At 32.7% G+C, this 25,744-nt stretch overlaps 2 protein-coding genes across 2 annotated transcripts; both read left to right on the top strand.

The window, feature by feature from the left end:
* The first annotated feature begins 2,982 nt into the window (after positions 1–2,982).
* On the top strand, positions 2,983–7,454 carry LOC123221238 (basic leucine zipper and W2 domain-containing protein 2-like). The gene is made up of 8 exons (XM_044644018.1): positions 2,983–3,135; positions 3,629–3,652; positions 3,835–3,940; positions 4,031–4,099; positions 4,732–5,225; positions 5,791–6,052; positions 6,426–6,634; positions 7,156–7,454. The coding sequence occupies exons 1-8, from the start codon at positions 3,131–3,133 to the stop codon at positions 7,220–7,222; spliced, it is 1,236 nt and encodes a 411-aa protein (XP_044499953.1). The 5' UTR covers positions 2,983–3,130; the 3' UTR covers positions 7,223–7,454.
* Positions 7,455–17,321: 9,867 nt separating this feature from the next.
* On the top strand, positions 17,322–22,705 carry LOC123219971 (riboflavin biosynthesis protein PYRR, chloroplastic). The gene is made up of 10 exons (XM_044641949.1): positions 17,322–17,749; positions 18,861–18,995; positions 19,174–19,273; positions 19,379–19,504; positions 19,624–19,937; positions 20,791–20,910; positions 21,128–21,373; positions 21,455–21,580; positions 22,245–22,493; positions 22,524–22,705. Exons 1-10 carry the CDS (start codon positions 17,411–17,413, stop codon positions 22,530–22,532), a joined length of 1,764 nt encoding a protein of 587 aa, XP_044497884.1. The 5' UTR covers positions 17,322–17,410; the 3' UTR covers positions 22,533–22,705.
* Positions 22,706–25,744: the final 3,039 nt, after the last annotated feature.

Raw genomic sequence — 25,744 nt, 5'->3', positions numbered from 1 at the left:
AGATGGAAAAAAAAAAAACTATATTTAAAATCTACTATAGAGGATAATAGGTTTTAGGTGATGACAATATGATGAGATATGTCGGTAGAAATGAGAAATTGATCTGTATTGGGGAATCCCATAACATTGTAGTTAGCTACAAGGATCGACTTCCTATAAGGTGGGTAGTTTTGTAGACATTACTCATATTTGCTATGTATGGCCTGCCGCATGACATCCATTGTCTTGTTCCATGACACCGAACCCTATGGGTATCGACTAAATGCAAAAAAATGATCCTTGATGACATTTATATTGTCTACCCCTAATAGTCTTGAAAATGCTAAATATAATACAACAAACTTCACAACATTGTCGTTATTGTCTCCTCAAAATTGTGCCTCAGCTGCATTCTCGAATGTCCAAATAGGTTAATGCCTTAATAATATCGAGGAAGTGTTCCTCCTTCAATTGAGGTCGCTCTACACAATCAACATAGTTGGACACCTTCGTGTCATGGTTGAAGATCAAATCAGTCACTAGCACAAACTCAACATGATTGAATCAGACCTTATAGAAACTGTAGGTCCCATCTTGGTAGTTGATCACAAATCCCTAAAAAAATTAACCCAATCAATAATTACATTGACATAAGATCCAAAAAATATATTAACACAATTATACCGAGGGTTGAAGAATAGGTTGACAAGGTTGACAAGCAAGGGTTGGCAACCTTGCTAACCTGTTCTTCTAAATAAAGCCTAAAATGTCAATAAAAATCATGTTCAGTCATACTCTAACATATCAAAACCAATAAATCAAGTCGCATTTTCCTACCATATCTGAAATCTAACAAAATTATGTAAAAATTTCTACTTATGGCTGGCTTGGCAAGGTTGCCAACCTGTTCTTCCCAAAACTATAGGAACCGACGATATAAAACATGCTCATCCAACTGGTAAGTGCTGTCGTCGACACCCAAATTAAAATTTTAAATTTCTGCAACAAAAATGTAGTAAAAGAAAATAGAAATCGTTCCCTCAAAGAGTTTTAATTAGTACGTCATCACAAATTAATCAAAACAAGAAGATAAAGGGGAGTTTTGAATTGAATGTAAATTATAATTAAAAACAATAATAAAAATTCAGAAAAATAATCTAAAACAAATAATCAATTAGACAAACCTTGGTCTACGGTCACATCTACCATTGAATTACGATTGATCATCAATATTAAAAATAACAAATTAATTATTCAAATATTCGTTGTGCTATTAGTTACCTGTCTTTTTTTACGATTAGTTAACCAAAAACATGTATTTCAGTTAACTTTTATTGATTAACAACTCAGATACGATCTCGAATTTAATTAAACAATAACATTAAGAATTAGAAAGACCAACTAAGCAAGACAACACAAGCATACGACGTTGCATTTAATCTAGTTGAATATTTTTCCTAGGAATTACAGTTTTTGACGTAGCAAACAATAAATTCCAGTTGTCACTTCGATTAGATGGATTGAACAATTACGGATTCAGTATCTAAACTAGCATTACATCGTATTAATTAATAAACTAATCGTGTGCCTTAGCAATCAACTAATACAATCATAATAAATAATCCAAGAAAATAATCAATATTTGAATAATTAAAAAATACATTAAAGAACAAAATTTAATCTCATAATTCTTGTAGTTCCATGGTTTCAAATCCCTTCAACCAAAAGAAAATATTCAGCCACTATAAACCATATTTAACTCTCTAATCCTCCAATTATAATGATGAATCCCAACAAACTAAAAATAAAAGTATATATATTTTCTCTCTACTAAAATCTGGAAATAAAAGGTAATACTAATCTTCTAATCTAGCCAAGCAAATGTGATATATATCTTCCCAAAAATAAAGGAAAAGATATATATTTTCCTCCAAAAATATTCTTTTTTATGTATCTCAATTAATCCCCTCTTTCCAACTAATAATTATCCTTTTTCTAGGAAGCAAATCTTGACTTTTGTGGAAGATCTCAACTGATTTGGACGTTCAAATTTGATTTTCGAATTACGCTCTCGTCATTTCACGTGCCCACGCCTAGTCAGCATCACGGATTTTATAGATTAATAGGTCTGCTTCAATTTTTAATATTCTTGGCCCAACTTACTCCAAAAATATTCAAAACTCTCTAAGTGCAAAAGATAAATAATTTTATTAGATTGAATTAAATTTTCACACAACATAAGAGAATTAAAACTCAAAATAATAACAATTAATGACATTATCACCAACTCTTAAATTCATAAATAATAATTCATTCAAAAAATCCATAAACAACAATTTACTCAACATATTGAAAAAAAGAAAAGAAACTCACCTGTCGTGTAACTATTACATCGACTGCCAATACTTGATGTTGTGTTGTTGTCGTTGGTTGTGATCGGTGGAACCTTTGGCTTTGTCATTGGCTTTGATTGGTGAAGGCTTTGGAACAATTTATTTCAACCAAAGTTTGTTATTGCTTCAATCAAATGGTCACACGAGTAAGAATCTAGAGATTCGCTCGCAAGCAAACGGTCATGGGAGGAGAATGGTTCACATGTCTATAGTAAAAGCAAAGATATTTTAATTTTGAGTAATATTATGTGTACCTATTTTTAGTACACAATTCATGTACACAGTAATGTGTCATCATATAATTAGGTAATTTTAAAACATGTGTCATCATATGATAAAGAAACATCTAATCATATGATAATACCTCATCTGTATACATAAATTATATATAAAAAATAGGTATATATAATTTTATTATTTAATTTTAGGGTTTTTACCGACTTTGTCGTATAAATGCTAAATATTTAGAATGTGTGGTATTTATGTACGGCCAACTACTTTTAATGGTAAAATTTTAGTATCCCTTTCTTATATTGAAGCTTTACAACTGGACAAAACCCAAAGTAAAATGGAAAAATTTAGTTCTCTTTTATTATAATATTATAATATTATTATATAATATTAATATCTTTGTCGAAACCCATCACAACGTTTTCCACAATTTTTCTCCTCTTTCAATTTTTTTCCGCTCAAATTCGCTCTCAATTTGCAGAGAGAGTATCTCTCTCCCCTCTCTTGATCCCTCTTCATCTTGGTTTATGAGGTAACCCTCCCTCCCATCCTGAGTTTTTTTTGGCCGTTTTGTGTGATACGGTGTCGTTTTGGTGCGATATTTTTCAAAATTATCGCTGATCAATTGTTTTGTTTGTGTTTGGACGACCCAGTGTTGATTTTCGTAGAAAAATTTGTTCATTTTCTATTTTTTTATGTGCCGATGCTACAAGATTTGTTTTTTTTTTTCCTTGGTTGGTTGAGATCTTAATGTAGATCCTTGAGTTTTTTGCACAAAAAGATCGAATTTTGCTGCTAATTTGAACCGTATTTTTATTTTCTTTTGAGTTAAGGTATGTGTTTTATGGATAATTCATTTAGGGTTCTTTTGGTAGTATAAGTTCAGATTTTGTGTCTTTATTTAAGCTGATTCTTATTTTGACCTGATTATGTTGTATAATTTTGTATTATTTGTTGATTTATATAAATTGGATTTATAGTTATGATTATTTACTGAATAAAATTTTGATGTGGATACTTTTCAGCTCGAAGGAGAGACCCACTCTTGGGTAAGTTTTGTTTTTTCTTTCATTATTTATCCATTTCAAATGGTTCTCTATGCTTATTGCATGTTTTTGGGTTATGTGTTAGAAATTTGCTTAAAAAAGAGCAATTGATTAGACTGTATTGTGAATTTATATTCATTTTTGCCACAATTTTTTTGAAATGTTTTTGTTGTATGTTTGTATAGTGGAACGCGGATTAAGACCCGCAAACGGAACATTGCAGCGCCTCTGGACCCTGCGGCTTTCTCGGATGCAGTGGTCCAGATATATCTGGATAATGCTGGTAATCTGGTAATGGACATATGAATTTATGTTCTTGTATAAGATTTTTTTTTTTTAATGGTGTGGATATGATGCTTATTGAGTGTTTGGTATATACAGGAACTTATTGCCAAGAGCCTTGAATCTTCTGACCTTAACTTCTCAAGATATGGTGACACCTTTTTCGAGGCAGGTTCCTTGATATTCATAGAATTATCAGAAGTTTGTTTATCTTTCAGTTAGAAACCAAAGTTATTCTTACTTGGTATTGTTAACATGGGATTGAGAAGGATGGAGACTTACTTTGACACTGTTAAACTAGAATCTTGGTCACTCATTTTCCACCATGCAAAGTAGATGGCTAATGGGCTGTGCTTTATGGGTAGTATTTGATTTATTTAAGACACAGAATTAAGTTCATGTTGTTTCTATGCTAATTTAGTACGACTTTTGTTATAGAACCCCATTGACCCCATTGATTGTTTTTCTTTTGAGAAACTATTTGCAATTCTAGTGTTTCCAGAATCAGATGTTACAGTAACCTCAAAAAATACGTATGTTTTCTGTGGGTAAAGAAGGTTACTTGTACTTGTAAAGGGCCCTTAATTTGACAAAAAAATATTTGGCTTGGTTTGTGTTCTATAACCAAATTTTGCTGTTCTTAGCAGGATAACGATCAGGAATACTTTTTCCGTCATTCTGGACTAGCTTTTATAAAGAAGTTATTCATTTTTTTACCTAATTAAATCACTGGCTTATTTAGACTTAGTCTGACACTTGATATTTCTGTCTTAACAAGCTATTTGGCTACATAAATGCAGGTTGTTTTCACAGGAGGCCGTACACAACCTGGAACAACAAAACCTGATGAGGGTGAGCGCCACCCCTATTCTATAATAGACTGTGAGCCCAAACGTGAAGTTATTTCACCATCTGTAATCTACATACAAAAGATCTTGCGGCGAAAGCCGTTTCTCATAAAGAATCTCGAAAATGTTATGCGAAGATTCTTGCAGTCCTTGGAGCTTTTTGAGGAAAATGAAAGGAAGAAGCTGGCAATTTTCACAGCCCTTGCATTCTCCCAGAAACTTTCAGGACTTCCTCCGGAGACTGTGTTCCAGCCACTCCTTAAGGATAATCTCGTTGGAAAAGGGCTAGTTCTTACATTTGTAACAGACTTCTTCAAGGAGTATCTGGTTGATAATAGCCTTGATGATTTAATCTCAATTCTGAAACGTGGTAAGATGGAGGACAATCTCCTGGAATTTTTCCCATCTGGGAAGCGGTCTCCTGAAGGTTTCTCTGAGCATTTCACGTGAGTTTTCTTATTATAGCTAGTTTGTGAAAATCTTTTAATATGTCCTTTTATCTTTCTTAGTTGCACATCTGTATGTTTTACAGCAGTTTAGCACAACTTAGTTGAAACTTTTTGGCACAAAGAATCCTACAGATGCATATGATTCTTGGTTTTGTGTTTTCAGGGACTTAGGCTAGTGAATTATCCTCAAAAGTTATAATTATTATGGAGGAATTTACAGGTTTATCCTTTTCTGTTGTTAAAATGACCCTTACAAATAATAGGGTGTCCTTTTTTAGAACATTAGTGGTGAAACATAGAAATTAGAAGGTTTTGTACGATAATCTGTTCCTTTCTGTTTAAAATCTGTGTCACAACGGCTTGAGTTTGTCACTTTGTAATGCACTGTTGAGTATGTTGTTTAATTCAACAATCAATTGGCTGTAAACTTAACGATGTAAAGTTTTAAAGATTTCTGCAGTTACTGGATTTTCAAGTGAAGTTTTGGTTATGTCTATAAACAACTGGTATACCTTTGACAATTGTTTTGAACTTATCTATGTCTAATTATTCCCTTTTTCAGCAAGGAAGGATTGATTTCCTTGGTTGACTACAATGAGAAGAAGATATTTGAAGTGAAACTGAAGGAAATGAAATCTGCATTAACAACACAAATTGCAGAGGAGACCGAAATATCTGAAGTTATTGAAACTGTAAAGCAACGTGTCAAAGATGCTAAATTACCTGACATTGAGGTTGTGCACATACTGTGGGATGTCTTGATGGATGCAGTTCAGTGGTCTGGGAAGAATCAGCAGCAGAATGCTAATATGGCTCTTCGCCAGGTGGGCTTTTATATCTATACAGCTTAAATATTTGAATGGCTTGAACATTTTTTTTTGGACTTTTAACTCTACCTTGCCAGCCATATATTTGTTCATGATGTGGCTATGTACATGCATAAACAGTCTTTTAATCTTTTATCATCTTGTTATATTTTTGTAAACCTCCATACAAGTTGTTGCTTATTACTAAAACAAAAACAATAAAAGATACTTAAAGCATACTGTTTGACCCACAGTAAATTGTACTGTGCTATTGGCTTTCAAAGTAATAGCAGTTTTCAGTGGCTTATAGATAAGTGTGAATAGAATTGTTGGCTGTGTTGTTGTAAATTTAAGATTTAAATTTATCATTGATAACACTTGGATGGTTCAGGTCAAAACATGGGCACAACTGTTAAACACCTTCTGTACCAATGCAAAACTTGAGCTGGAACTGTTATACAAAGTTCAGATGCAATGCTATGAGGATGCCAAGTTGATGAAGCTGTTCCCAGAGATTGTTAAGTCTCTTTATGAACAGGATGTGCTTGCTGAGGATACAATTCTTCACTGGTTCCGCAAAGGGACAAACTCCAAGGGCAGGTATGGGATTCTATTTTTTAGCTTGCTGTCATCATATTAAAAATTCCCTTGATTGTTTGGGTAATCTCTTTGGTTGAATTAATTAATATTCTTATTGCTTGGACGTCTAGTCAACATTTGATGCCATCTTCATTTGATACTTTAACTTTTGGCCGAAAGAGGTTTATAAATATTGAAGATAAATCAATGCAATAGTAAGAAGTTCTGTTGAGTTTGATCTACTTTTGAAATATCAAAGACACCTTTTTGATCTTTTAAGAAGCTTTAATATCATCCTTAATTCATAAGAAAATCCCTTTACCACATCAAGCTTTTTTAACATTTACACTACTAAATGACCAATAACCCGATAATAGTTTTATTTCTATAAGCTCTGTTGTTAATATAATTTTCTCATATGTTCGTAGTCTTGCATAAAGAAAAGCTTTATTCAAAGTAGATGTTCTCTTAATCAATGTCTCATTTCTTCATGGAAGCTACAACTTAAAATAACTATTTGTTTTGTTTTTAAATTGCTGCAGGCAAACCTTTGTGAAGGCTCTGGAGCCATTTATGAAGTGGCTGGAAGAAGCAGAGGAAGAGGAATGAAGTGTTCAATCCAGTGATGATGAAGTCAAAGCCTTGTTTTCTATCATAAATTAGTGAGCAAGCCTATATATGGCAATATCAACTCATAAAAAAAAAAAAAAAACTCTACCAGTTCCTTCAAACATTTGGTGTGTGTGTGTGGTGCCTGTTAAAAAAACCCCATATGATAAAACCATTCTGGATCATTTTACAACTAGTTGCAATAATCAATGCCACTTTGTACTTTCTTTTATCTTTTTTCTCTCTCTTTGTGATCTTTGATTGCTGAAATTCTGGACTTCTGTCCGATTAAATTAGTGTTTCTTCCTGTTTATGTTTGCGTGGAATGGAGTTTTCTTGCAAAATTTTTTATTCTTTTGACATGATCTAACTGGAACTTCTCAAGATGTTGTGAGATTATCATTTTGACATTTATTTTTAATTATTAGACACCTATGATTTTGTGATCGATTCTTGTGTATATCATCTGACACCATATTCGTAAGCATTTCAATTTAAATAGATAAATTTTATTAATTTTTATAAATTGATGTGATAATTAAACTGTTTTAAAATAGAAAATAAATTATCATCAAAAAATTTTTTAATTTGATGATTTGACTGTGTACGATAAAAGTGATTGTCGATCACTGTATGTTGGTTGAAGAAGAAGATGGTAAGGTTTTCAATTAGAGCAAATTTCGTCATCAGAAAATGCTAGAGTTTGAGGGAAAAAAAAGTAATTTTTTAAAAATTAGATTTTGGGAGAAATTATTATTTTTTAAAATTAAGATATAAAAATAAAATAAAGTTTTAGTTTATTAAATATTTTTTTATAAATAATTATTTTATCTTTTAACTTTAATGAAAAATTTTAATGGAATGATAAATATCTAAGTTTTTGAAAGTTTTTTAATGAAGAATTTTAATAAAATAATAATTTTTAAAATTTTTAAAAATTAACATATAAGAATTTAGGTGGACACCAACCTTGGTTGGGGACGATGCTTAAGGAATCATAACCTCTATGAGAGCAAATAGGGTTAGATTCGAATCGAGTCTGTTCAAGTTTGAACTTGATTCGAATAAGCCCGAAACGAGTCAACCTTAGTCGAGCTCGAGCTCGAGCTCAAGCTATTTATCAGATTTTTCAATTAAAAATTTTGATACAAAACAATATCGTTTTGATCAATATGTATTAAAACGACGTCGTTTTGATCAATATGTATTAAAACGACATCGTTTTAATAACAAAAAATGAGCTGAGTCAAATTTGAACTGAATTTGAGTTTAGTTTTCACGAGCTCAAGCTCAAATTCAAGCTCAGCTATATATGAACTGAGCTGAACTTGAGCTCAAGTGAATTTGAGCTCGATTCGGTTCGAATCTAACTTTAAGAGCAAACATCAAATTTGGAGTGCACGCAAATTATTCCTTCTACAAAATAAAGGATCAAAATTCTCAAAATTCATTTCACTTTCATCACATTGCAATAGACCAAATATCTATGTCCTACCCAAACTTTGATGAACAACTTTTTACTCTTTTAAGTTCTTACTATACCATTTTCGCTAATAATAACCCCTCATATCTAAGGGCAAAATGATTATATTACCTTGACTAAAAAAATTTTTAAAAATATTTAAAAAATTAACCAATGCAATGTTGACACGTGAAAAAACCAATGTTGCATTGCTACAGGGTATTTTTTGGGGTAACTTCTTTCTTATCTCTTCCTTTTTATTCATTTCTATTCCAAAATCTCACACAAAAACCCCATCACCAAACCAAGTTCAACTCAAACACACTTATAATTTCAACGATTCATCCATTTTCTCTTTACTTCCTCAACCCAAATCTCACAACCCACAACTGTTTGAAAAATCTATCAAAATTGTTGGGATGCTTCTTTCTCTTTTTTTTCCTTTCCTTCATCTTTGTCATTTTCATCAAATTCCAACAGGAGTTTGGTGATGGTAAATCATTGTTTCCAAATACGATTGTTAGTTGATATCTCTTCTAACTTGTTGATACGAGAAGTAAATTATTGAGCGGAGGAATTAATATCTTGCCATAAGACAAGAGACAAATTTTGTGTCACTCCACTTGTTCATGTGATGATGTAAATGATGGTGGTGTTGAAGTGAGGAAGACAAGCGAAAGGAAGAAATAAAAAAAAGGATAAAAAAGATAATGAAAAATAAAAAAAAAAAGTGTAATTATAATTAATATTTAAAGTTGGTTTAGAGTATTATTTTTGTAATAAAAATGACAAATTGGTAATTAATATTAGTATTAAGTATTCAAAGGAAATTTGTAATTTCATTGGATAGATAAATTAGTAATTTACAGTGAAACCAAATGACAGATTGGTGGGAAAATAAATTTTTCAAAGTTAAATGAGTGACAATTTATATCATCTCTTTTCTAATTAAGAGAATACGATTTATCTTTAACTCTAAACTTTTATTTTATATATATAGTCCTAATACACATTATTAGATTATCAAATAGTCATATCTTATACTTAATGTAATGATCTCTAGTCAATAAGGTATTATATGCATTTACGTGTCATAGGACCCATAGGATTTATTCCATGTATCGGTCCGAGCATGAAAAACTTGTTACGCACTATCACATGCTGCAAACAATAGTTGCCATGCATTGAAATGACGTCCTACATGCCTTCACGCGCTGAATCAAAGCATCATGCATCGGAGCAACGTCTCATGCACTTGCACACTCTATCATACGCCGAAGAATGTCTCTCATGCACCCTCAAGTGTTGGGAATAACCTACCGTTGACCAAAGTCTTTGACCATTGACCAATATCGTTGATCAACATTGACCGTTGACCCATCAACAACTCGTCGGGTGTTAATTGATTCGAGTCAAGCCATTTGGCCTACTAGTTGATTTGTTGACCTATGGGTTTGGGCAACCCGTTGATTAGATGGATTGAGTAATCAGGTTTTTCCAACCCAATTATAGCTTGAATATCATTAAAGAACCCTAATTCTACTGTTGTTGATTCGTCATCTTTCAACCATTTATCAGTGACAATACTATAGGTCTTTTGAAGGTCTATTGCTAACGATTTTTCTCGCATGATTATTCAGCATAAATATCACCGGAGTCTGACAAAACGATGGCTTGTTGGTCACAATTTTGGTCTTCAATTTGGCCTCTGAATTTGTCGATTCAAGGCATATTTTCATGTGATTTTTAGTTCCAATCATGTGACACAATTCTAAGCAACTATCTAACACGTTTCCAATCACCAATTTTATGTAATTTGACTGAATTTGATTTGAACCCAAAAATCAAATATTAATTCATTTTCAACAAAAAAACACATAATTTGTAATTCAACTTCACAAAATAAAATGGGCCAAAGGACTATTTCCCACCCAAAGTATGCATAATTTTCAAGTTTCCCCCCGTTAACTTTAAAAATCTCATTTACCCATCTATGGGCTGTTTAAATTAACTGAGTTTGTTAGCTATATCATTCCCCCCCCCTAAGCCCTAAAAATTAATAATTTCACCCCTACCCAAGTTTTAAAAAACAACATTTTCCCCCCTAGGGTTTCTAGTTTTTAGAGTGCATTTTTTCGGTGCCATTTCTTTCTCTCCGACGACCTCCAAGCGACGACTCTTCCTCTCCAGCAAGGTCTTCTTCTGGCGACTCTCCTGGGAGCGATCATCGACGAAGATGAGTCGTCTTCGTATGACCGCTCCCAGGAGAGCCATCGAAAGAAGATTGTGCCAGAGAGGGAGAGCCATCGCCTAGATATCGCCGGAGAGGAAGAAACGATATCGAAAAAATGCACTCTGAAAACTGAAAACCCTAGGGGGGGAAATGTTGTTTTTTAAAACTTGGGTTAGAATGAAATTATTAGTTTTTAGGGTTTAGGGGAGGAAATTACATCAAATTTAAGTTTATTTTTTATAATACAAACAAAATAATGATTTTACCCTTAAAACCGTTAGTTTTAATCGTATACATGTGAGTAAATGAGATTTTCAAAGTTAACGGAGTAAAACTTGGGAAATCCGCATACCTTGGGTGGGAAATAGTCCTTTGGCCAATAAAATGACATAATCATAACTTGACCCTCCGATACTAATGCTGAAAAATATTATACCTAATTTTGTAAATTGAAAACTGGAAAAATTTGGGCGTACCCAAATTTGATTCTATTCGACAGATGATCCAAATGTAATTTGAGGTGTGATCGTTAGTCATTCCTACAATACTATTTGCCCAAGTACTGTGCTTTGATTGTACCATTTTGGAGACCTCTATTGTTTCTATGTTCAATGTCTTTTTACAGGTTCCAAGGAGGAGAGGTAGAATGATAAAAAATGACATTACTTTTCTCTTTTGGAAAGACAGTTTTTAAGTATATATATATATGACAGTTTAATTGTCATCCACAAATTATCTAACCATTGTTAACCATCATTGAGATACTTATTTTATAATTGGATCAAATCGATCTATCCTAAGTGAGTCTAGACCCAATAATTTATAATTTTATACTTTATTACTAAAAATTTTGAAAAATATACATTAAAAAAACTCTAAAATAGAATACATTAATTACCCAAACAATGAGAATTATCAACTACCCAGATTGAAAAATATCAAAAAAGCCTACCATGCACGTCACATAACCTGAATAAACCACGTGTATTAGAAATTGTCAAAAAAAAAAATCCCTTAGTGTGTGCGCAACATACACTTAACAAGCATCTAAAAACCTTCCACTTTCATCTAATTTCACTATGTGTGACTTGTATGATACCGGTGAATCATGCCTAATAACAAATCGCTCATTTTTAAATCCGATTTAACTAATAATCAATTTGGAACATATTTTAACACAAAATCATTGACAAAATTAATTAAAATTACAAATTATTCAAGTTATTTTATACAAAAACTCAGTTGTAGAAACCATTATGTGAAACCTATGAAAAAAATAGTTAAATGGCTAAATGTTAACATTATAAGTAATGGTACATGATAAGGAACTCAACACTAGTCTTGTTCCTCATTTTAATCACAAAAATGACTAATATTGCTAAAGATGCCGCCATGATTGGGCATGTGCGATAGGTGGGTTTTTCATGTGTGTTTTAAAGCGTGGAAAATGAATTTATGACTTGTTTAAATTTGAGCGTTTTTGTCCAAGTGTAATGTATTGGTGATACGCAGGCAACCCCTACTAAGTTAGTCAATTTTGCTTAGATCCCCTTAATTTTGGTCATTTAATTAATTTTCCTTTAACAATAAAAAGGTATATTTTGTTATGGGAAATTAATTAAAATACCCGAAAGTCAACAGCCCAAAGCATTTTTTTTTATCAACACTAAACTAATATACCCAATTACCATGTAATTATGATAATGCCCTTTTAGTTAAATGCTCTAAAACATGGAAAGGGAAAAGCAACACACGAATTACATAACCCAACCACACGTGTTCACACTTTCATCTACCGACTGACTTTTACTGACAATTTTTGCAAGTTTTCCTACCACCGAAATGGCTGAGAAAGTTAATAAATCAATTTTTGTCATATTTTATACATTTTAGTGTAGAGATTAAGTTGATTGGATCGGTTTTTTTCAATGTTTTTAGGCTTAGGGTTTTAGATTTAAATATTTGATGAATGACTTGAATCCTTGGTATTTTAGATGAATTTTGTTAGGAGTTTTTTTGTTAGAATAGGTGTAAAGTCGATTTTTTATGAAATGAGATTCAAAAATAGAGTTTGAGAGATATTCTAGATAACTTTTCAAAATATTCAATTTGGGGATGCTTTGGTATTTTTGTATTCAGTGAGTAAATTGAAATTTTTTCATTTAAATGTTTTTTAACTAATAACTATCAAATTTTTTGTTCGTATTTTTGAATAAAGTGTTTATTATAAAAATTGATGTAATTATAATTTTTTTTCTTATACAGACCACCACAAGAGACAAAAAAGGATGAGATACTTTAAGGCCTAAGTTAGTCTGCACAAATATAGAGATGCGATAGATATGATTAAAAATATACTTACATAGGGCTTGTTGACTTGTAAAAATGTTTACAGTTAAATATTTTGATATTATAAACCTTTTTTCTTTTGATAGAAATCATGATCACAAACTTATTTTCTTCATATTGAAATCACAATATCAGATAATCAGTGAGATTATATATGTGAATGCCTTATACGGTTAGAGTTTATATGGAATGAAATAAAGATAATTTTGATATTATCTCATATATTTAGGATAATTTCATTTAACTCTTGATAATTTGAGTTTTTTCAAGGAAATTATATTAAATACCCATTTTACCCCTCTATTAAGCAAAAATGCCCATTTTTCGTATTCTTAAGAAAAAATGCCCATTTTTCCTATTCCTAAGCAAAAATGACCTAAACTTTTTTTAAAATACCAAAATTACCCTTCACTACATCTATATAAACTCTCTCACTCACTCTTATTACACACACTTCTCATATCACTCAAACACTCACTCTCACTCTTATTTTTACTCAATATCAATTACTACAGGTTTGTTCAGAAAGAAGAAGTTCTTATTTCTGAATTCAAATCGAAAAAAGTCAGTTCATGAAAAAAAAAAGTATTTATACGAATCTTAATTCAAAACTTAATTTTATTTGTTAAATCTAATTTGTATATCATGTAAATGAGGTATTTGAATATTAGATAATAATTTAGGGGTTAAATAAAATGTTAGAAAAATATGAGAGACATTTTGATATTACACAATATATAAAGGATTTAAATAACAGGTTAAGAATAAATAGATATATTTTGATACAAGACAACATACAAGAGTATTAAATAAAGTGTTAGATAATTATGGAGGGTCAAATGAAATGTTATAAAAATATGAGGGGTATTTTGATATTAAACATTGTAAGAGCATTATAAATGAAATGTTAGGAATAAATAGATGCATTTTGTTATGAGACAATATACAAGAATGTTAAATGAAATGTTAGGTAATTATAGAGGTTAAAATGAAATATTAAAAAAATATGAGGGTATTTTGATATTATATAATATATGAAGGGTTTAAATAATAGGTTAAAAATATATAGATGTATTTTGATACAAGACAATAAATAAATGTGTTAAATGAAATATTAGATAATTATAAGGGGTTAAAAAATGTTAGAAAAAATATGAAAGTATTTTGATATTACATAATATATGAAGAATTTAAATAACATGTTAAAAATAAATAGATGTATTTTAATACAAGATAACATATGAGAGTATTAAATAAAATATTAGATAAGTATGAGGGGCTAAATGAAAGATTATAAAAATATGAGAGATATTTTGATATTAAACATTGTAAGAACGTTTTAAATGAAATATTAAGAATAAATAGATACATTTTGATACAATATAATATACAAGGTTGTTAAATAAAATGTTACATAATTATAGGGGGTTAAAAAAAATTAGAAAAATATAAGGGTATTTTGATATTAAACATTGTTATAACTTTTTAAATGAAATATTAAGAATAAATAGATGTATTTTGATACAAGATAACATACAAGAGTGTTAAAAAAAACGTTAAATAATTATAAGAGTTAAATGAAATATTAGAAAAATATGATGGGTATTTTGATATTAATCATTGTAAGACTGTTTTAAATAGTTAATACAAATTTTTTGTTATAAATAATTAATTTTTTTCAAAAATTTGTCATTGTAGGATTGATAATTAAAATGAATGGTTATGTATCAGTTCGTTACCAAGGAGAATTGATTCAAGGTGATGACAATATAATGAAATATGTTGGAGGATCCAAACTATTGATTAAAATTCCTTATAGAATAACATTTGAGGGATTTATTCAGCTTTTGAAGGACTCTTGCGGTCTTGATCCAATAAAAAATTACTTTCAACTATCAATGAAACCAAGAAAAATTGAGCTCGATTGTCCTATACAGATCCAAAATGATGAAGATGTCTAGGATCTTATTGATATGTCTCAATACTTACAAGAATGTATTCCTGTTTTTGTTACATATACCTCAATTGAAGGACAGAAGGAAGAAGAAGAAGATGAAGAAGAAATTAGTGGAATGAAAAAAGAATATGATTTGGAAAACTTGATTAATTTTAGTAATGACCCATTGTATATTGCGAATTCATGGGCTCATGGAGAGAAAGATAGGGTTCCCGATTGGGGTGACTTTGATGGAAAAGATATGTCTGATATTCCTTTTGAAGAGACAGAGCTCGAGTATATGCCACATGTTACCGAGGGTATGAACAGTTTGTAGCTTGAAGATTCTATTTTGGATGATGAAAATTATTTTGGGTCATTTTTTGACAATGTCCTCACTGATCTATCTAGGTGGCTTCTTGATTTTCTTCCACAGCCATCAACATCATCAGTTGGTACAAGATTGATCCGAGAGGAGAATGGTGTAAAGCTAGGTGATATTTTTCATAATAAAGTACAATTAAAAGATGTTGTGAAGCAATTTGCCTTATTGAAAGGATTTCAATTCCAGGTCAAGAAGTCTGACGGTGGGCGATGAGATATTAAGTGCAAGACTGAATTCGAATTCTATATGTTAAAATACTTTAGAATGTCAACAATAAAAAAATCGTTCAGAAATCTGAAAAATACAGGTCCACATATTCTAAACGGGTGAAAATAAAAAAAACAGAACTGAAATTCGAATTTTATACGTTAAAATATCTTAAATTGTCAGCAATCGAAAAATCATTTAAAAATCTGAAAAATACGAGTCGATATATCCTAAAACGGTGAAAATCAAAAAAATGAAACTGAAATTCGAATTCTATATGTTAAAATCCCTTAGAGTGTCAACAATTGAAAAATCATTCAAAAATCTGAAAATACAAGTCAATATATCCTAAAACTACGAAAATCGAAAAAACAAAACTGAAATTCGAAAATACGAATCGATATATTCTATAAACGAAAAAACCGAAATATCGATCATAAATTTCATTATTACATCGTAAATATGCCTAAAAAGGCACAAAAATGAAAAAATCGAATGTCAAATTAAAAAACTATATCTCAAAAAACCTTAAAACAGAAAAAACGGATATAAAATTCAAAAATTACACATCGAAAAACCCTAATTATGAAAAATATCAATTTACCCCTAAAAACATTTCTATTATAAACATGTCCAATATTTATCCCTTGCCCCCTCAGTAATTTTCCAATTGTTTATAGCCCCTGTAGTGTAAAAAAAATCAATTTTCTCTTAACCCATGGTTTTCACGATAGCAATCTACTGTTTCATGTAAAATTTCCATAAGACCCCCAGTGGACTACCCTTTACCCCCGGTCCCTAGAAGTTTGAAAAAGCTAGCTTTCCCCCCAACCCACGGTCGATCTCTCTTGCCCGTGGGAGAATTCATTTTGTCCGTGGGTTCCATTGTTCCCACGGACCGAGTGCCAATGGCTTCTAACCCATTTTTCGATCAAAAAATCATCATTTCTACCTCTAATTTCAATACAATCAAATCTATAAAGCCTATAACACAAAACCCCTCAAGAAATTCAACGAAAACAACTAAAAATCAAAACATTTTATGTATAGTTTAAAATCAAAACCCTAAAGTTTTAAACTTCAAAATCTCCCTCGAATCCTAATAATCTTAACAATAAATTGATTTAAACAACAGTAGGGAAGATGTACTAATTTTCTTTGCCATTTTTGTTTGTCAAAAAACACGAAAATTGCTTCGCCCGTGGAATGACCATGGGATGACCTTGGGAGACGCAAAAATATTTGAATTTACACTATGAAACTGTGGGAAAAAAAAAGAAAATAAGTAAAATCCTTGATTTATATATAGAAGCAGTTTGGTCATTTAACAAAAATGGGCATTTTTGCTTAATCCTGATTGTTTTGGATAATTTTTTAGACCCCCTTAATTTAGGGTTTTAATATAATTTCCCCTTTTTTTATTTAAACTAAAAAATTGTGGACAATTTTTTTTGACCCATAAAATATGGATAATTTAATTAATTTCCCCTCTATTATTTTTATTACCTGAGAGGGAACAGGTTACTTGAGGTTGCCTGAGAGGAAGTTAAAAACCCCTTCATTTAATTCAAAAACAAAAAATTTGATTCAATTTCCTTTCTTTAAAAGAAAATTAGATGGCGTTCTCTTTAGCGGCTAACGCCTCTCCGTTAATGTGTAAGCTCGGAGCCGATCTCGACGGACACGCGCGGGACGCAGCGTACGTCAGACGCGCCGCCGACTTGGCAGACAAATCCGCGGGGTTCACCTCACCGCACCCGAACTTCGGCTGTGTGATAGCTACTTCCTCTGGGAAGGTCGCCGGAGAGGGATATCTATATGCGCAGGGGACGAAACCAGCCGAGGTTCTAGCCGTGGAAGCCGGCGGCGAGTGGTGTCGAAGCGCCACCGCGTATCTCAACTTGGAGCCTGGAGATTGCCATGGCGACCACACCGCGGTTTCGGCTCTAGTTCAGGTTTTCACTCATTTATTTTTAATATGAAATTTTCAGTACAAAACAAAGTTCTTTCTCGTAGTCTTATCTTCTCATTGCAGAAAGATTGTTTAGCAAATTGCAGGATTGTTTTTGTCTTTTTGTTGTAGTCATTGTTTGAATGTGTAAGAATTTATATGAACTTTCAGGTTCGAAATCATAATCTCTAACTCACTGCGTGAGATAACCTCTGGAAGATTGAGTGGACAGGAGTTCTTGAAATTTTGTCGTAAGTTCACTATAAAGACTAAAATTTGTTAGGAAAAAGTTTTAGCTCTATTTTTTGAACAATGCTATATGTAAACACTCATCCTAAGTACTCGAAACTGATTTGTTTCTGGATCATTGGATAACTTTGAATTAAAGATAGATTAAATAAATTAAAAGATATCATGAGTTTAACAGTAGCAATAGTTTGTATAAATAATTTGTATATGCACGCATTGCTCTATTTTACTCTATTATATATATTCTAATGAGTTTAAACTTAAACTTTCGCAAATTCTTATATGCAAGAGTTGATTGGATTTTGCTGGGAGATGTCTGTGTTTGTTGTAAAATTCAGACTTAAGTTCTAGCAAATTCTTATATGCTGGAGTTGATGGGAGTTTTCATAAGACATTTTCATTATATATACTCCTGCCTACATTAGGGTGGGAAAAAGTTTTTGGTTTAAATTTGTAAAATTGAAAATAAATGAAATCAATTGTATGAGATGGTTGAACAAAACAACTTTAAGTCATAACATAAAAATGCACTGTGGAAGAATGTGTAGTTCTATTTCTCACTGTCTTTTATTTTTATTTTGAACTAAAAGTGAAAGTACTGGTAAATGAGGAAATATGTGTTTGTGTGTGTCTACACACACACATGTTCTTGTTGCGTTAGGACTATGTATCTGCACTATTGTTGTGTTTCTTGCCTTGGAGGGTCATTTGCTCTAGTTTTGTTGGTTGAGGCTTATTATAGGTTTGATGAATTCTCAAATGATCTGTGAATTCGAGGTCTGTGGATATATCTGAGCTTCTAAAATGTTTTCATGGCTTTGTTATAATGTTCATGTTTAATTATTGACACTCTATACATAGATTAGGCAGGAATTACAAGAGTTGTTGTTGGGATCAGGCATCCTTTACAGCATCTTAGAGGCAATGCTGTACGTGTGTTAAGAAGTCAAGGGCTGCAGGTTCATGTTCTTGGAGAGGATTTACAAAGTAAAATTATAGAGGTATGCTTTTTTAGTTGCTTCATGTTGTTAATTTCTAACATTCAGAATTGAAATTTTAAGAGTGCAATTTCTTACCCTTTGCTCTGCCGTTGGATATTAATTGGTTTAATTTAAATAACTGAAACTATACCTTGGTCCTGCCGTTTGAATTTCCTCTTAACATTTCAAAGTATTGTAGGAAGCTCGAAAATCATGCCTGCTTGTCAATGCTCCTTTGATCCATAGAGCTACTTCTCGAGTTCCCTTTTCTGTTTTCAAGTATGCCATGACCCTCGATGGTGAGTGTTATGGCTTGATGAGCTTTTATTAGTGATTTTTCAGGTTCTTATCTATGTGAATAGGTTTTGAAGTTAACTTGCTGATGTTCACTTGGATGCTATCAGGGAAAATTGCTGCTAGTAGTGGGCATGCAGCATGGATAAGCAGCAAAAAGTCTAGAGACCGGGTTTTTGAATTGCGGGGTAGAAGTGATGCCATTGTAGTTGGAGGAAATACTGTCCGTAGGGACAGTAAGTATCATCTTACTGATTCTGTAACCATCATCATTATCATTGTCATTATGATCATTGTTATTATTATTAACACATATGATGTGATTGTTGATTGGTTTTTGCTTTAATGTTGGTAGATCCTCGGCTAACTGCAAGACATGGAGGTGGGCATATGCCGATGCGAATTGTATTGACGCAAACACTAAATCTTCCTGAAAAAGCAAACCTTTGGGATGTTTCCGATGTATCTACCATAGTTGTAACACAGAGGGGAGCTAGGAGGGACTTCCAGAAGTTTCTTGCATCTAAAGGAGTTGAAGTAGTGGAGTTTGACATCTTGAATCCTAGAGATGTTATGGAATATTTTCATGATCGTGGGTATCTTTCTATTTTGTGGGAGTGTGGAGGAACACTGGCTGCATCTGCTATCTCATCTGGTGTAATACACAAGGTTTTTTGTTTTATCTCTCTTGAATTTGTATCTTGCTAATATATATTGCCACAGTTGAATGACTATTACGAATGAACTAGGAATGCTACTGTGGGACTTCAGATAGTACTTGATACTTGTTAGTATGGAAAATTGTCTTCAACCTCTTCTCAAATGAATACCATAGAAATTAAAGTCAGTGTTTCCTTTGAACATTTTCTTGGACTGAAACTTGCAATTTTTTACTATGCTGTCACAATTGGTATTGTGATTTGTTTTAACTGGGACTGGATTTGTGGCAGTGATTGCATAGTTGGGCTTCTGCAATATTGAACATTATTGCGGTTACTTTTCAATTTTCAAGTTATCTTTTGATGATGAGCCATTTTTCTAAATAAGCCTGATACTAAGAGCTAATTATAGGCTCTGCTGTGCGTTTTCGTGTACTACTTACATCTTTAATTTAATCTTCTGAACATATGTTTGCTATTTCCATTGGCCACTGGCATCGAACTATAACGATTGGGTCTTTTTCATAAACATATTTTTTAATTTATATTTATTGGGGAATCTATGTAGTCACAGTTCATTTGTGCTTTGATATTCTGCCAAAGAAATAAGGAACAAAAGAGAAAGAGGAAGCGGGTTCTTGTCCTTCAGATGATTCCATATGTGTCAAAACTGTAGTTTCATATATCACTGTGTGCACTTTGATGGTTTGAAAGCTATACTCTGATTGTCTGAACCTCTTCTTTCTCTCCTATTTATCTTCTTTGCTGAGGAAACTGGGATTACTATTAGCTAAAGCTGGGGCAACTAAGTTATTATTGGCTTTTGTTATGGTTTCTCATTTTCTCAAATTTACATACTGCAGGTTTATGCTTTTGTTGCCCCCAAAATTATTGGAGGAAAGAATGCACAAACTCCTGTGGGTGAGCTTGGGATGGTTGAGATGTCACAGGCTCTGGATTTAAGTGAAGTTTGCTATGAGCAGGTTTGGTCAAAATTTTTCGTTTTAAGCTTACTGATTAATTTCTTTTCATTTACTGTAACAAAAATGGTGTTATTATGATTATTTTACAATCAAGGTAAACACATATAGTATCCTCCTAATAGTAATCTCCAGCAAAATTTACATAGATATATGCATACTAAGTAGCTGTGTTTGTTCACTACTCCACGGAAGACTAGCACAGTTTCATTACTTTCAGGTTGGACCTGACATGCTTGTTAGTGGATTTCTTCAGCCCATACCAGATCTGATGCCTGTCATCCCATCAGTGGATGAAACTTTTGCAATTGATCCTTCTGTCACTCCTTATGAATCAAGTATCATATCCTTCTACAAAACATGGGATCCTTATGGTTCTTTTTCGAATTTTTCGCCACATCCAATTCAAATGCCGGATAATGATGGTGATTATGTTACTTGGTTGAGTGTAGAACATTACTATCAGGTAGCTCTGCATTTTCCTAGTTTAATTCACATTTTCCATAACCAAATTGTCGATAATTCTGAAAATCTTTTGAAATTTTAGGCACAGAAGTTCGTTGGAGTGAATGATCCTGCGGCACAAGATTGTGTTGAGAAAATAAAAACTATGAGAAGTCCAGAGGAAGCAGCACGAATAGGACGATCGGTGCAGAGGCATTGTCCTGATCTGGTATGGTCATCTGTACAATAACTTTAAACATGTGTGCCCCCTTTTTCTTGTGCTCTGTACAGACTCCTATGTAGTTGGCAATTTTCATAGACACAGCCAGGGACCTTCATCTCCAGCCCCTTCCCTGTGAAGATGTTGCCTCTTCTGTCCTCGGCTCCATACCCTAAAATCTCTTATTTTTTATTTATTTAATTTTCAAATGAAATATTAATTATAATTAATTTTATATATTTAAAATATGCGTAATACTATATGTACAAACAAATTGTACAAACTTTTATGTATAATTTGATGTGTTTACATCTGATTTGGTAATTTTGAAGTGAGAGACAAAATAATCAATTACATAACCCTATCACAAACTGTCATCTTAGTTTGTATAATTTATTTGTACGTATAGTTTTATTCTTAAAATATTATATATTTTAATTGGGGGTGGGGCCAAGTTTTGTGGTTTCCACCTTTCCTCATTCGCACAATTCTGGGTATATAATTTTCATCATCTTTGTGCCCAAACTGTGACTTTTTCGGGGGATTCCCTGTTTGATGGGATCTGGTTTTTCTGTCATCCCATACTCTTGAGGATGATATCTTAGAAAATATGGAGCCTCAAGGAAGATATTTTTACCTAGTTTTTGTGAGCTAACACCACCATGTGATGCAGGTGAGAACTGATTGGGATAGTGTGAAGATTGATGTCATGTACAAGGCATTGAAATGCAAATTCTCAATTTATCCTCATTTGAACTCCATGCTACTCTCAACTGCTGGCTCCATCCTTGTTGAAGCTTCACCACATGATCTTTTCTGGGGTGGCGGCCGTGAAGGTGAAGGCCTAAACTATCTGGGCAGGCTGTTGATGCAGTTGAGATCCGAGTTTCTCGGTGAGTTTTCTTCATCAACCGAAGAAATCAATTGATTAATGGTAATACAAATATCTCTTATTGGTTAATTATTATTGTATAATATATGTATCTTAAATTTGTATCCCCAGTTTTAGGTCCCAAATGTTTTGGATACAAATATCCAGTGTAACATTAATTTTTAAACAAATTTTGCGGCAATTTGTTCAAGATTGGACCCACGTTATTATTTGTCGAAATTAAAGTTCATTTTGATATTGCATTTATTTAGAGCAATACCATACGTGTCCACTTTGGATACAGAATGTATACACATTTATATGTGTCATCACATGATTGAGTGTTGATTTATCTTTAATTTAAAATTATTTAATTACATGATGATATATAAGTGTATACATATTTGTGTACCTAAACTAATACACAATAGTTTTATTGATTTATGTATGGATCATTTTGACAGATAAATGGTTTAAGGAAAAATTGTTGCTCTGACTTTCCAAGAATTTGTTGAGTAGGTAATGCATTGGTCGTGGCATCAATTTACAATTTCTTTTTTGTCAAAAAAGAACTGATTCAATATTAGTAATTTGTTCGCCCGAGAAATTGGTAATCAATTTCAGTATATTTAATGTAGCGGCCAAATAAGTTTGGATTCATAGTTTCACAAAGAATCGAAAGAGGAAGAGTGGAAAATGTAATTCTTTAATAAAAGAACCACTCCAAGAGACTTCAGCAGCCCAGATTAGCCAGTCCTTTATACTTATATCAAAGGGTACTGTCACACCCTTGACCTTGACATGGGGCGAATGTGCTGGGTGGCACGGGCCATGGTAAAACTGTGTCTTGGGTGGGGCATAAAAAATACGTTATGTGGGCTGTGGGTGTTGCACATGGGCGTAGCCCGGAAGGCCTTCGGTTGACATTATGCACAGGAGGCAGCATCCACTGGCTGTTGGGACATGTACAAGAGGCAGTATGTGCACACTGGAACTCAGGTGCACGTGCGGGCGCACGAATGGAAACATAAACTCTTGAGCAGGAGACGTGAGAGATGATTAGGACTATGAGAGGGCATGGTTAGGCTTACAAGCAAGGGCCGAGACAGATTAAAAAAAAAATCCTTAACTGTATGTATATATATATACACACACACACACACACACCCATGTATTTATATTCTTGCAATCATTATTTACAGTTTTATACTAGAAGCATTTGTCTTTACAATCTACTTTTGCTTTTCTTTTTGCCTCAACTCTTTTTTTTTTTTTCACAAGATTATCAACTCTCTTCCGCTTTATTTCATATTATTATTCAGATATTCTTTCAGACATTAATTACATCATCTCTTGTTATTTTGACTATTTAATTGAATTGAATTAGTGTTTGGATTATATTGGGTTATTGAAGTGTTATTTGAATTTAATTTTTGGACTATTTATAAAGTTTATTTGACTGTTTGGTTTATTTTGAGATTAATTATTTGAAAAAAGACTTGTCTTTTGCGAGTTATTTCTTAGTTGTTTGGATTGAATTAGTTTTTTTGTCGATAAAGTTAGCATTAATTTTACCAATTGCTATTATTAGTGTAAAGAGAACATTTTTAATAATGAATTTTGTAAAAATTTATTTGCGAAATAGAATGAGTAATCAATTATTGAATGATAGTTTAATTGTGTATATAGAGAAAAATGTATTTGATAATATTGATAATGAAGTCATTATATAATACTTTCAAAAGATAAAATCACGTTGAGTACAATTGTAAATATCTTAGTTAATAAATATTTTATTAGTACAAATATTTGTGCTTATTTTAATTTAAAATATATATATATATGTTATTGCAACATTGCCCACTCTAGGTTATATGTCTGGATCAGCCACTGCTTACAAGTGGCTGAGAAATCTGGTTGCATTGCCGGAGGGCAGTGTTTAACGCGTGGACAAAGTGGCGCTAGGGTGTGGAACAGAGGACAAGTATGTGTGTCAGGGGTGCACATGTATTTGAGATGCTGGTTGATCATGCATGTGGATTTTGCATGCACAAGAGAAAGACAGTTACTAGAACCAGGCACTTGAGATTTGACCTACTCAGTGTAGTTTGTGCAATCTTAAGAGGGTGCTCCGACTTAGATGGGTTTCCTCGTTTTAAAAAAAAAATGTGCAGTTGGCAAATTCATGCAGAGGGCAATTTTCCAAGTTGGCCAATCCAAGGAGCTGTGCAGCAGACCTGTGTTCACACTCAACCTGGTGCAGTGAAGGAGAAGAGTCTCCTGTCCCTGTGTCCAAATGCGTTTGTGTATTGTGCCTAGTGGCATAGGGGTGTCAGCCCACATGATTAGTGCTTGTATTTGCTACAAATTCCTTGTGCTGGGAAAACTAGAGAGGGACAAGAGTGTCAGAAATATTCTTAGTTGTGAAATACAAGGATTGAGAGGGCTTTCTCTGTGACAAACTTAGACCTTGCTGGGTTGTGAAAGACAAACAAGTAGGTGAGAGTGCTTTCCTCTATTGAAAGTTGCGTACGACATAGGAATTGTGAGAACTGTGGAGCAGAGGGGTTTATAGTGTTTATTCTTGTATATCAGACTTTGTATATTCCTCGTATAAGCCGGTGTTTCGTGTTTTCTTGTTTACTGTTTTGTCTGTTGATACATTGGTACGCTTTCTTGATTTTGTGATTGTTTGATCCTTAGCTTTGAGGGTTGATCAAGTTCAGGTGGAACTTGGTGCCATCACAGGCGTGTTCCGAGCGGGCCCTGTAACAGATACAATCCTTGGGAGATGTTAATTGAGATACAAATTGGGATGTATAACATTATTTGTTATTTATGTATTTGTTTTTGTTTTTTATTTTTGGTTTTCGGGAACCAAAAATAAAAGAAACAGATCAATGTTGGCGGACTGTGCTTCATTATGCTGCATATTACAATCTTCTGTTCTTGCGCAAGTCTAATTAGAATTTGATAAATCTTTTGCATTCGAAGCTGGCAAAGATCTTCATGTGGCGAGCAGCCAAGGTTGGCTACAGATTATAGAAAAATTCTTTTTCATTCTCTACAATGTTGTGAACTGGTGGATGCTAGAGGTTGGACTTTCCTTCACTTTGCTATGGTGAGTTTACATGAAAAAGAAGTGATAGTTCTTTTACAAAATCCACTAGTTAGGAGTCTTATAAGTGAGAAGGATGCCAAGGGGAACACTCCTCTTTATGTTCTTGCAGCTTCAAAGCGATTCGTTCAATTGATTGACTCATCCGCAGAAGGAGAGAACCCATCATCGAAAATGTGTTACG

Source organism: Mangifera indica, chromosome 7, assembly GCF_011075055.1.
Source record: "Mangifera indica cultivar Alphonso chromosome 7, CATAS_Mindica_2.1, whole genome shotgun sequence".
Lineage (NCBI taxonomy): Eukaryota > Viridiplantae > Streptophyta > Magnoliopsida > Sapindales > Anacardiaceae > Mangifera > Mangifera indica.
This window is presented reverse-complemented; position numbering and strand designations above follow the sequence as displayed.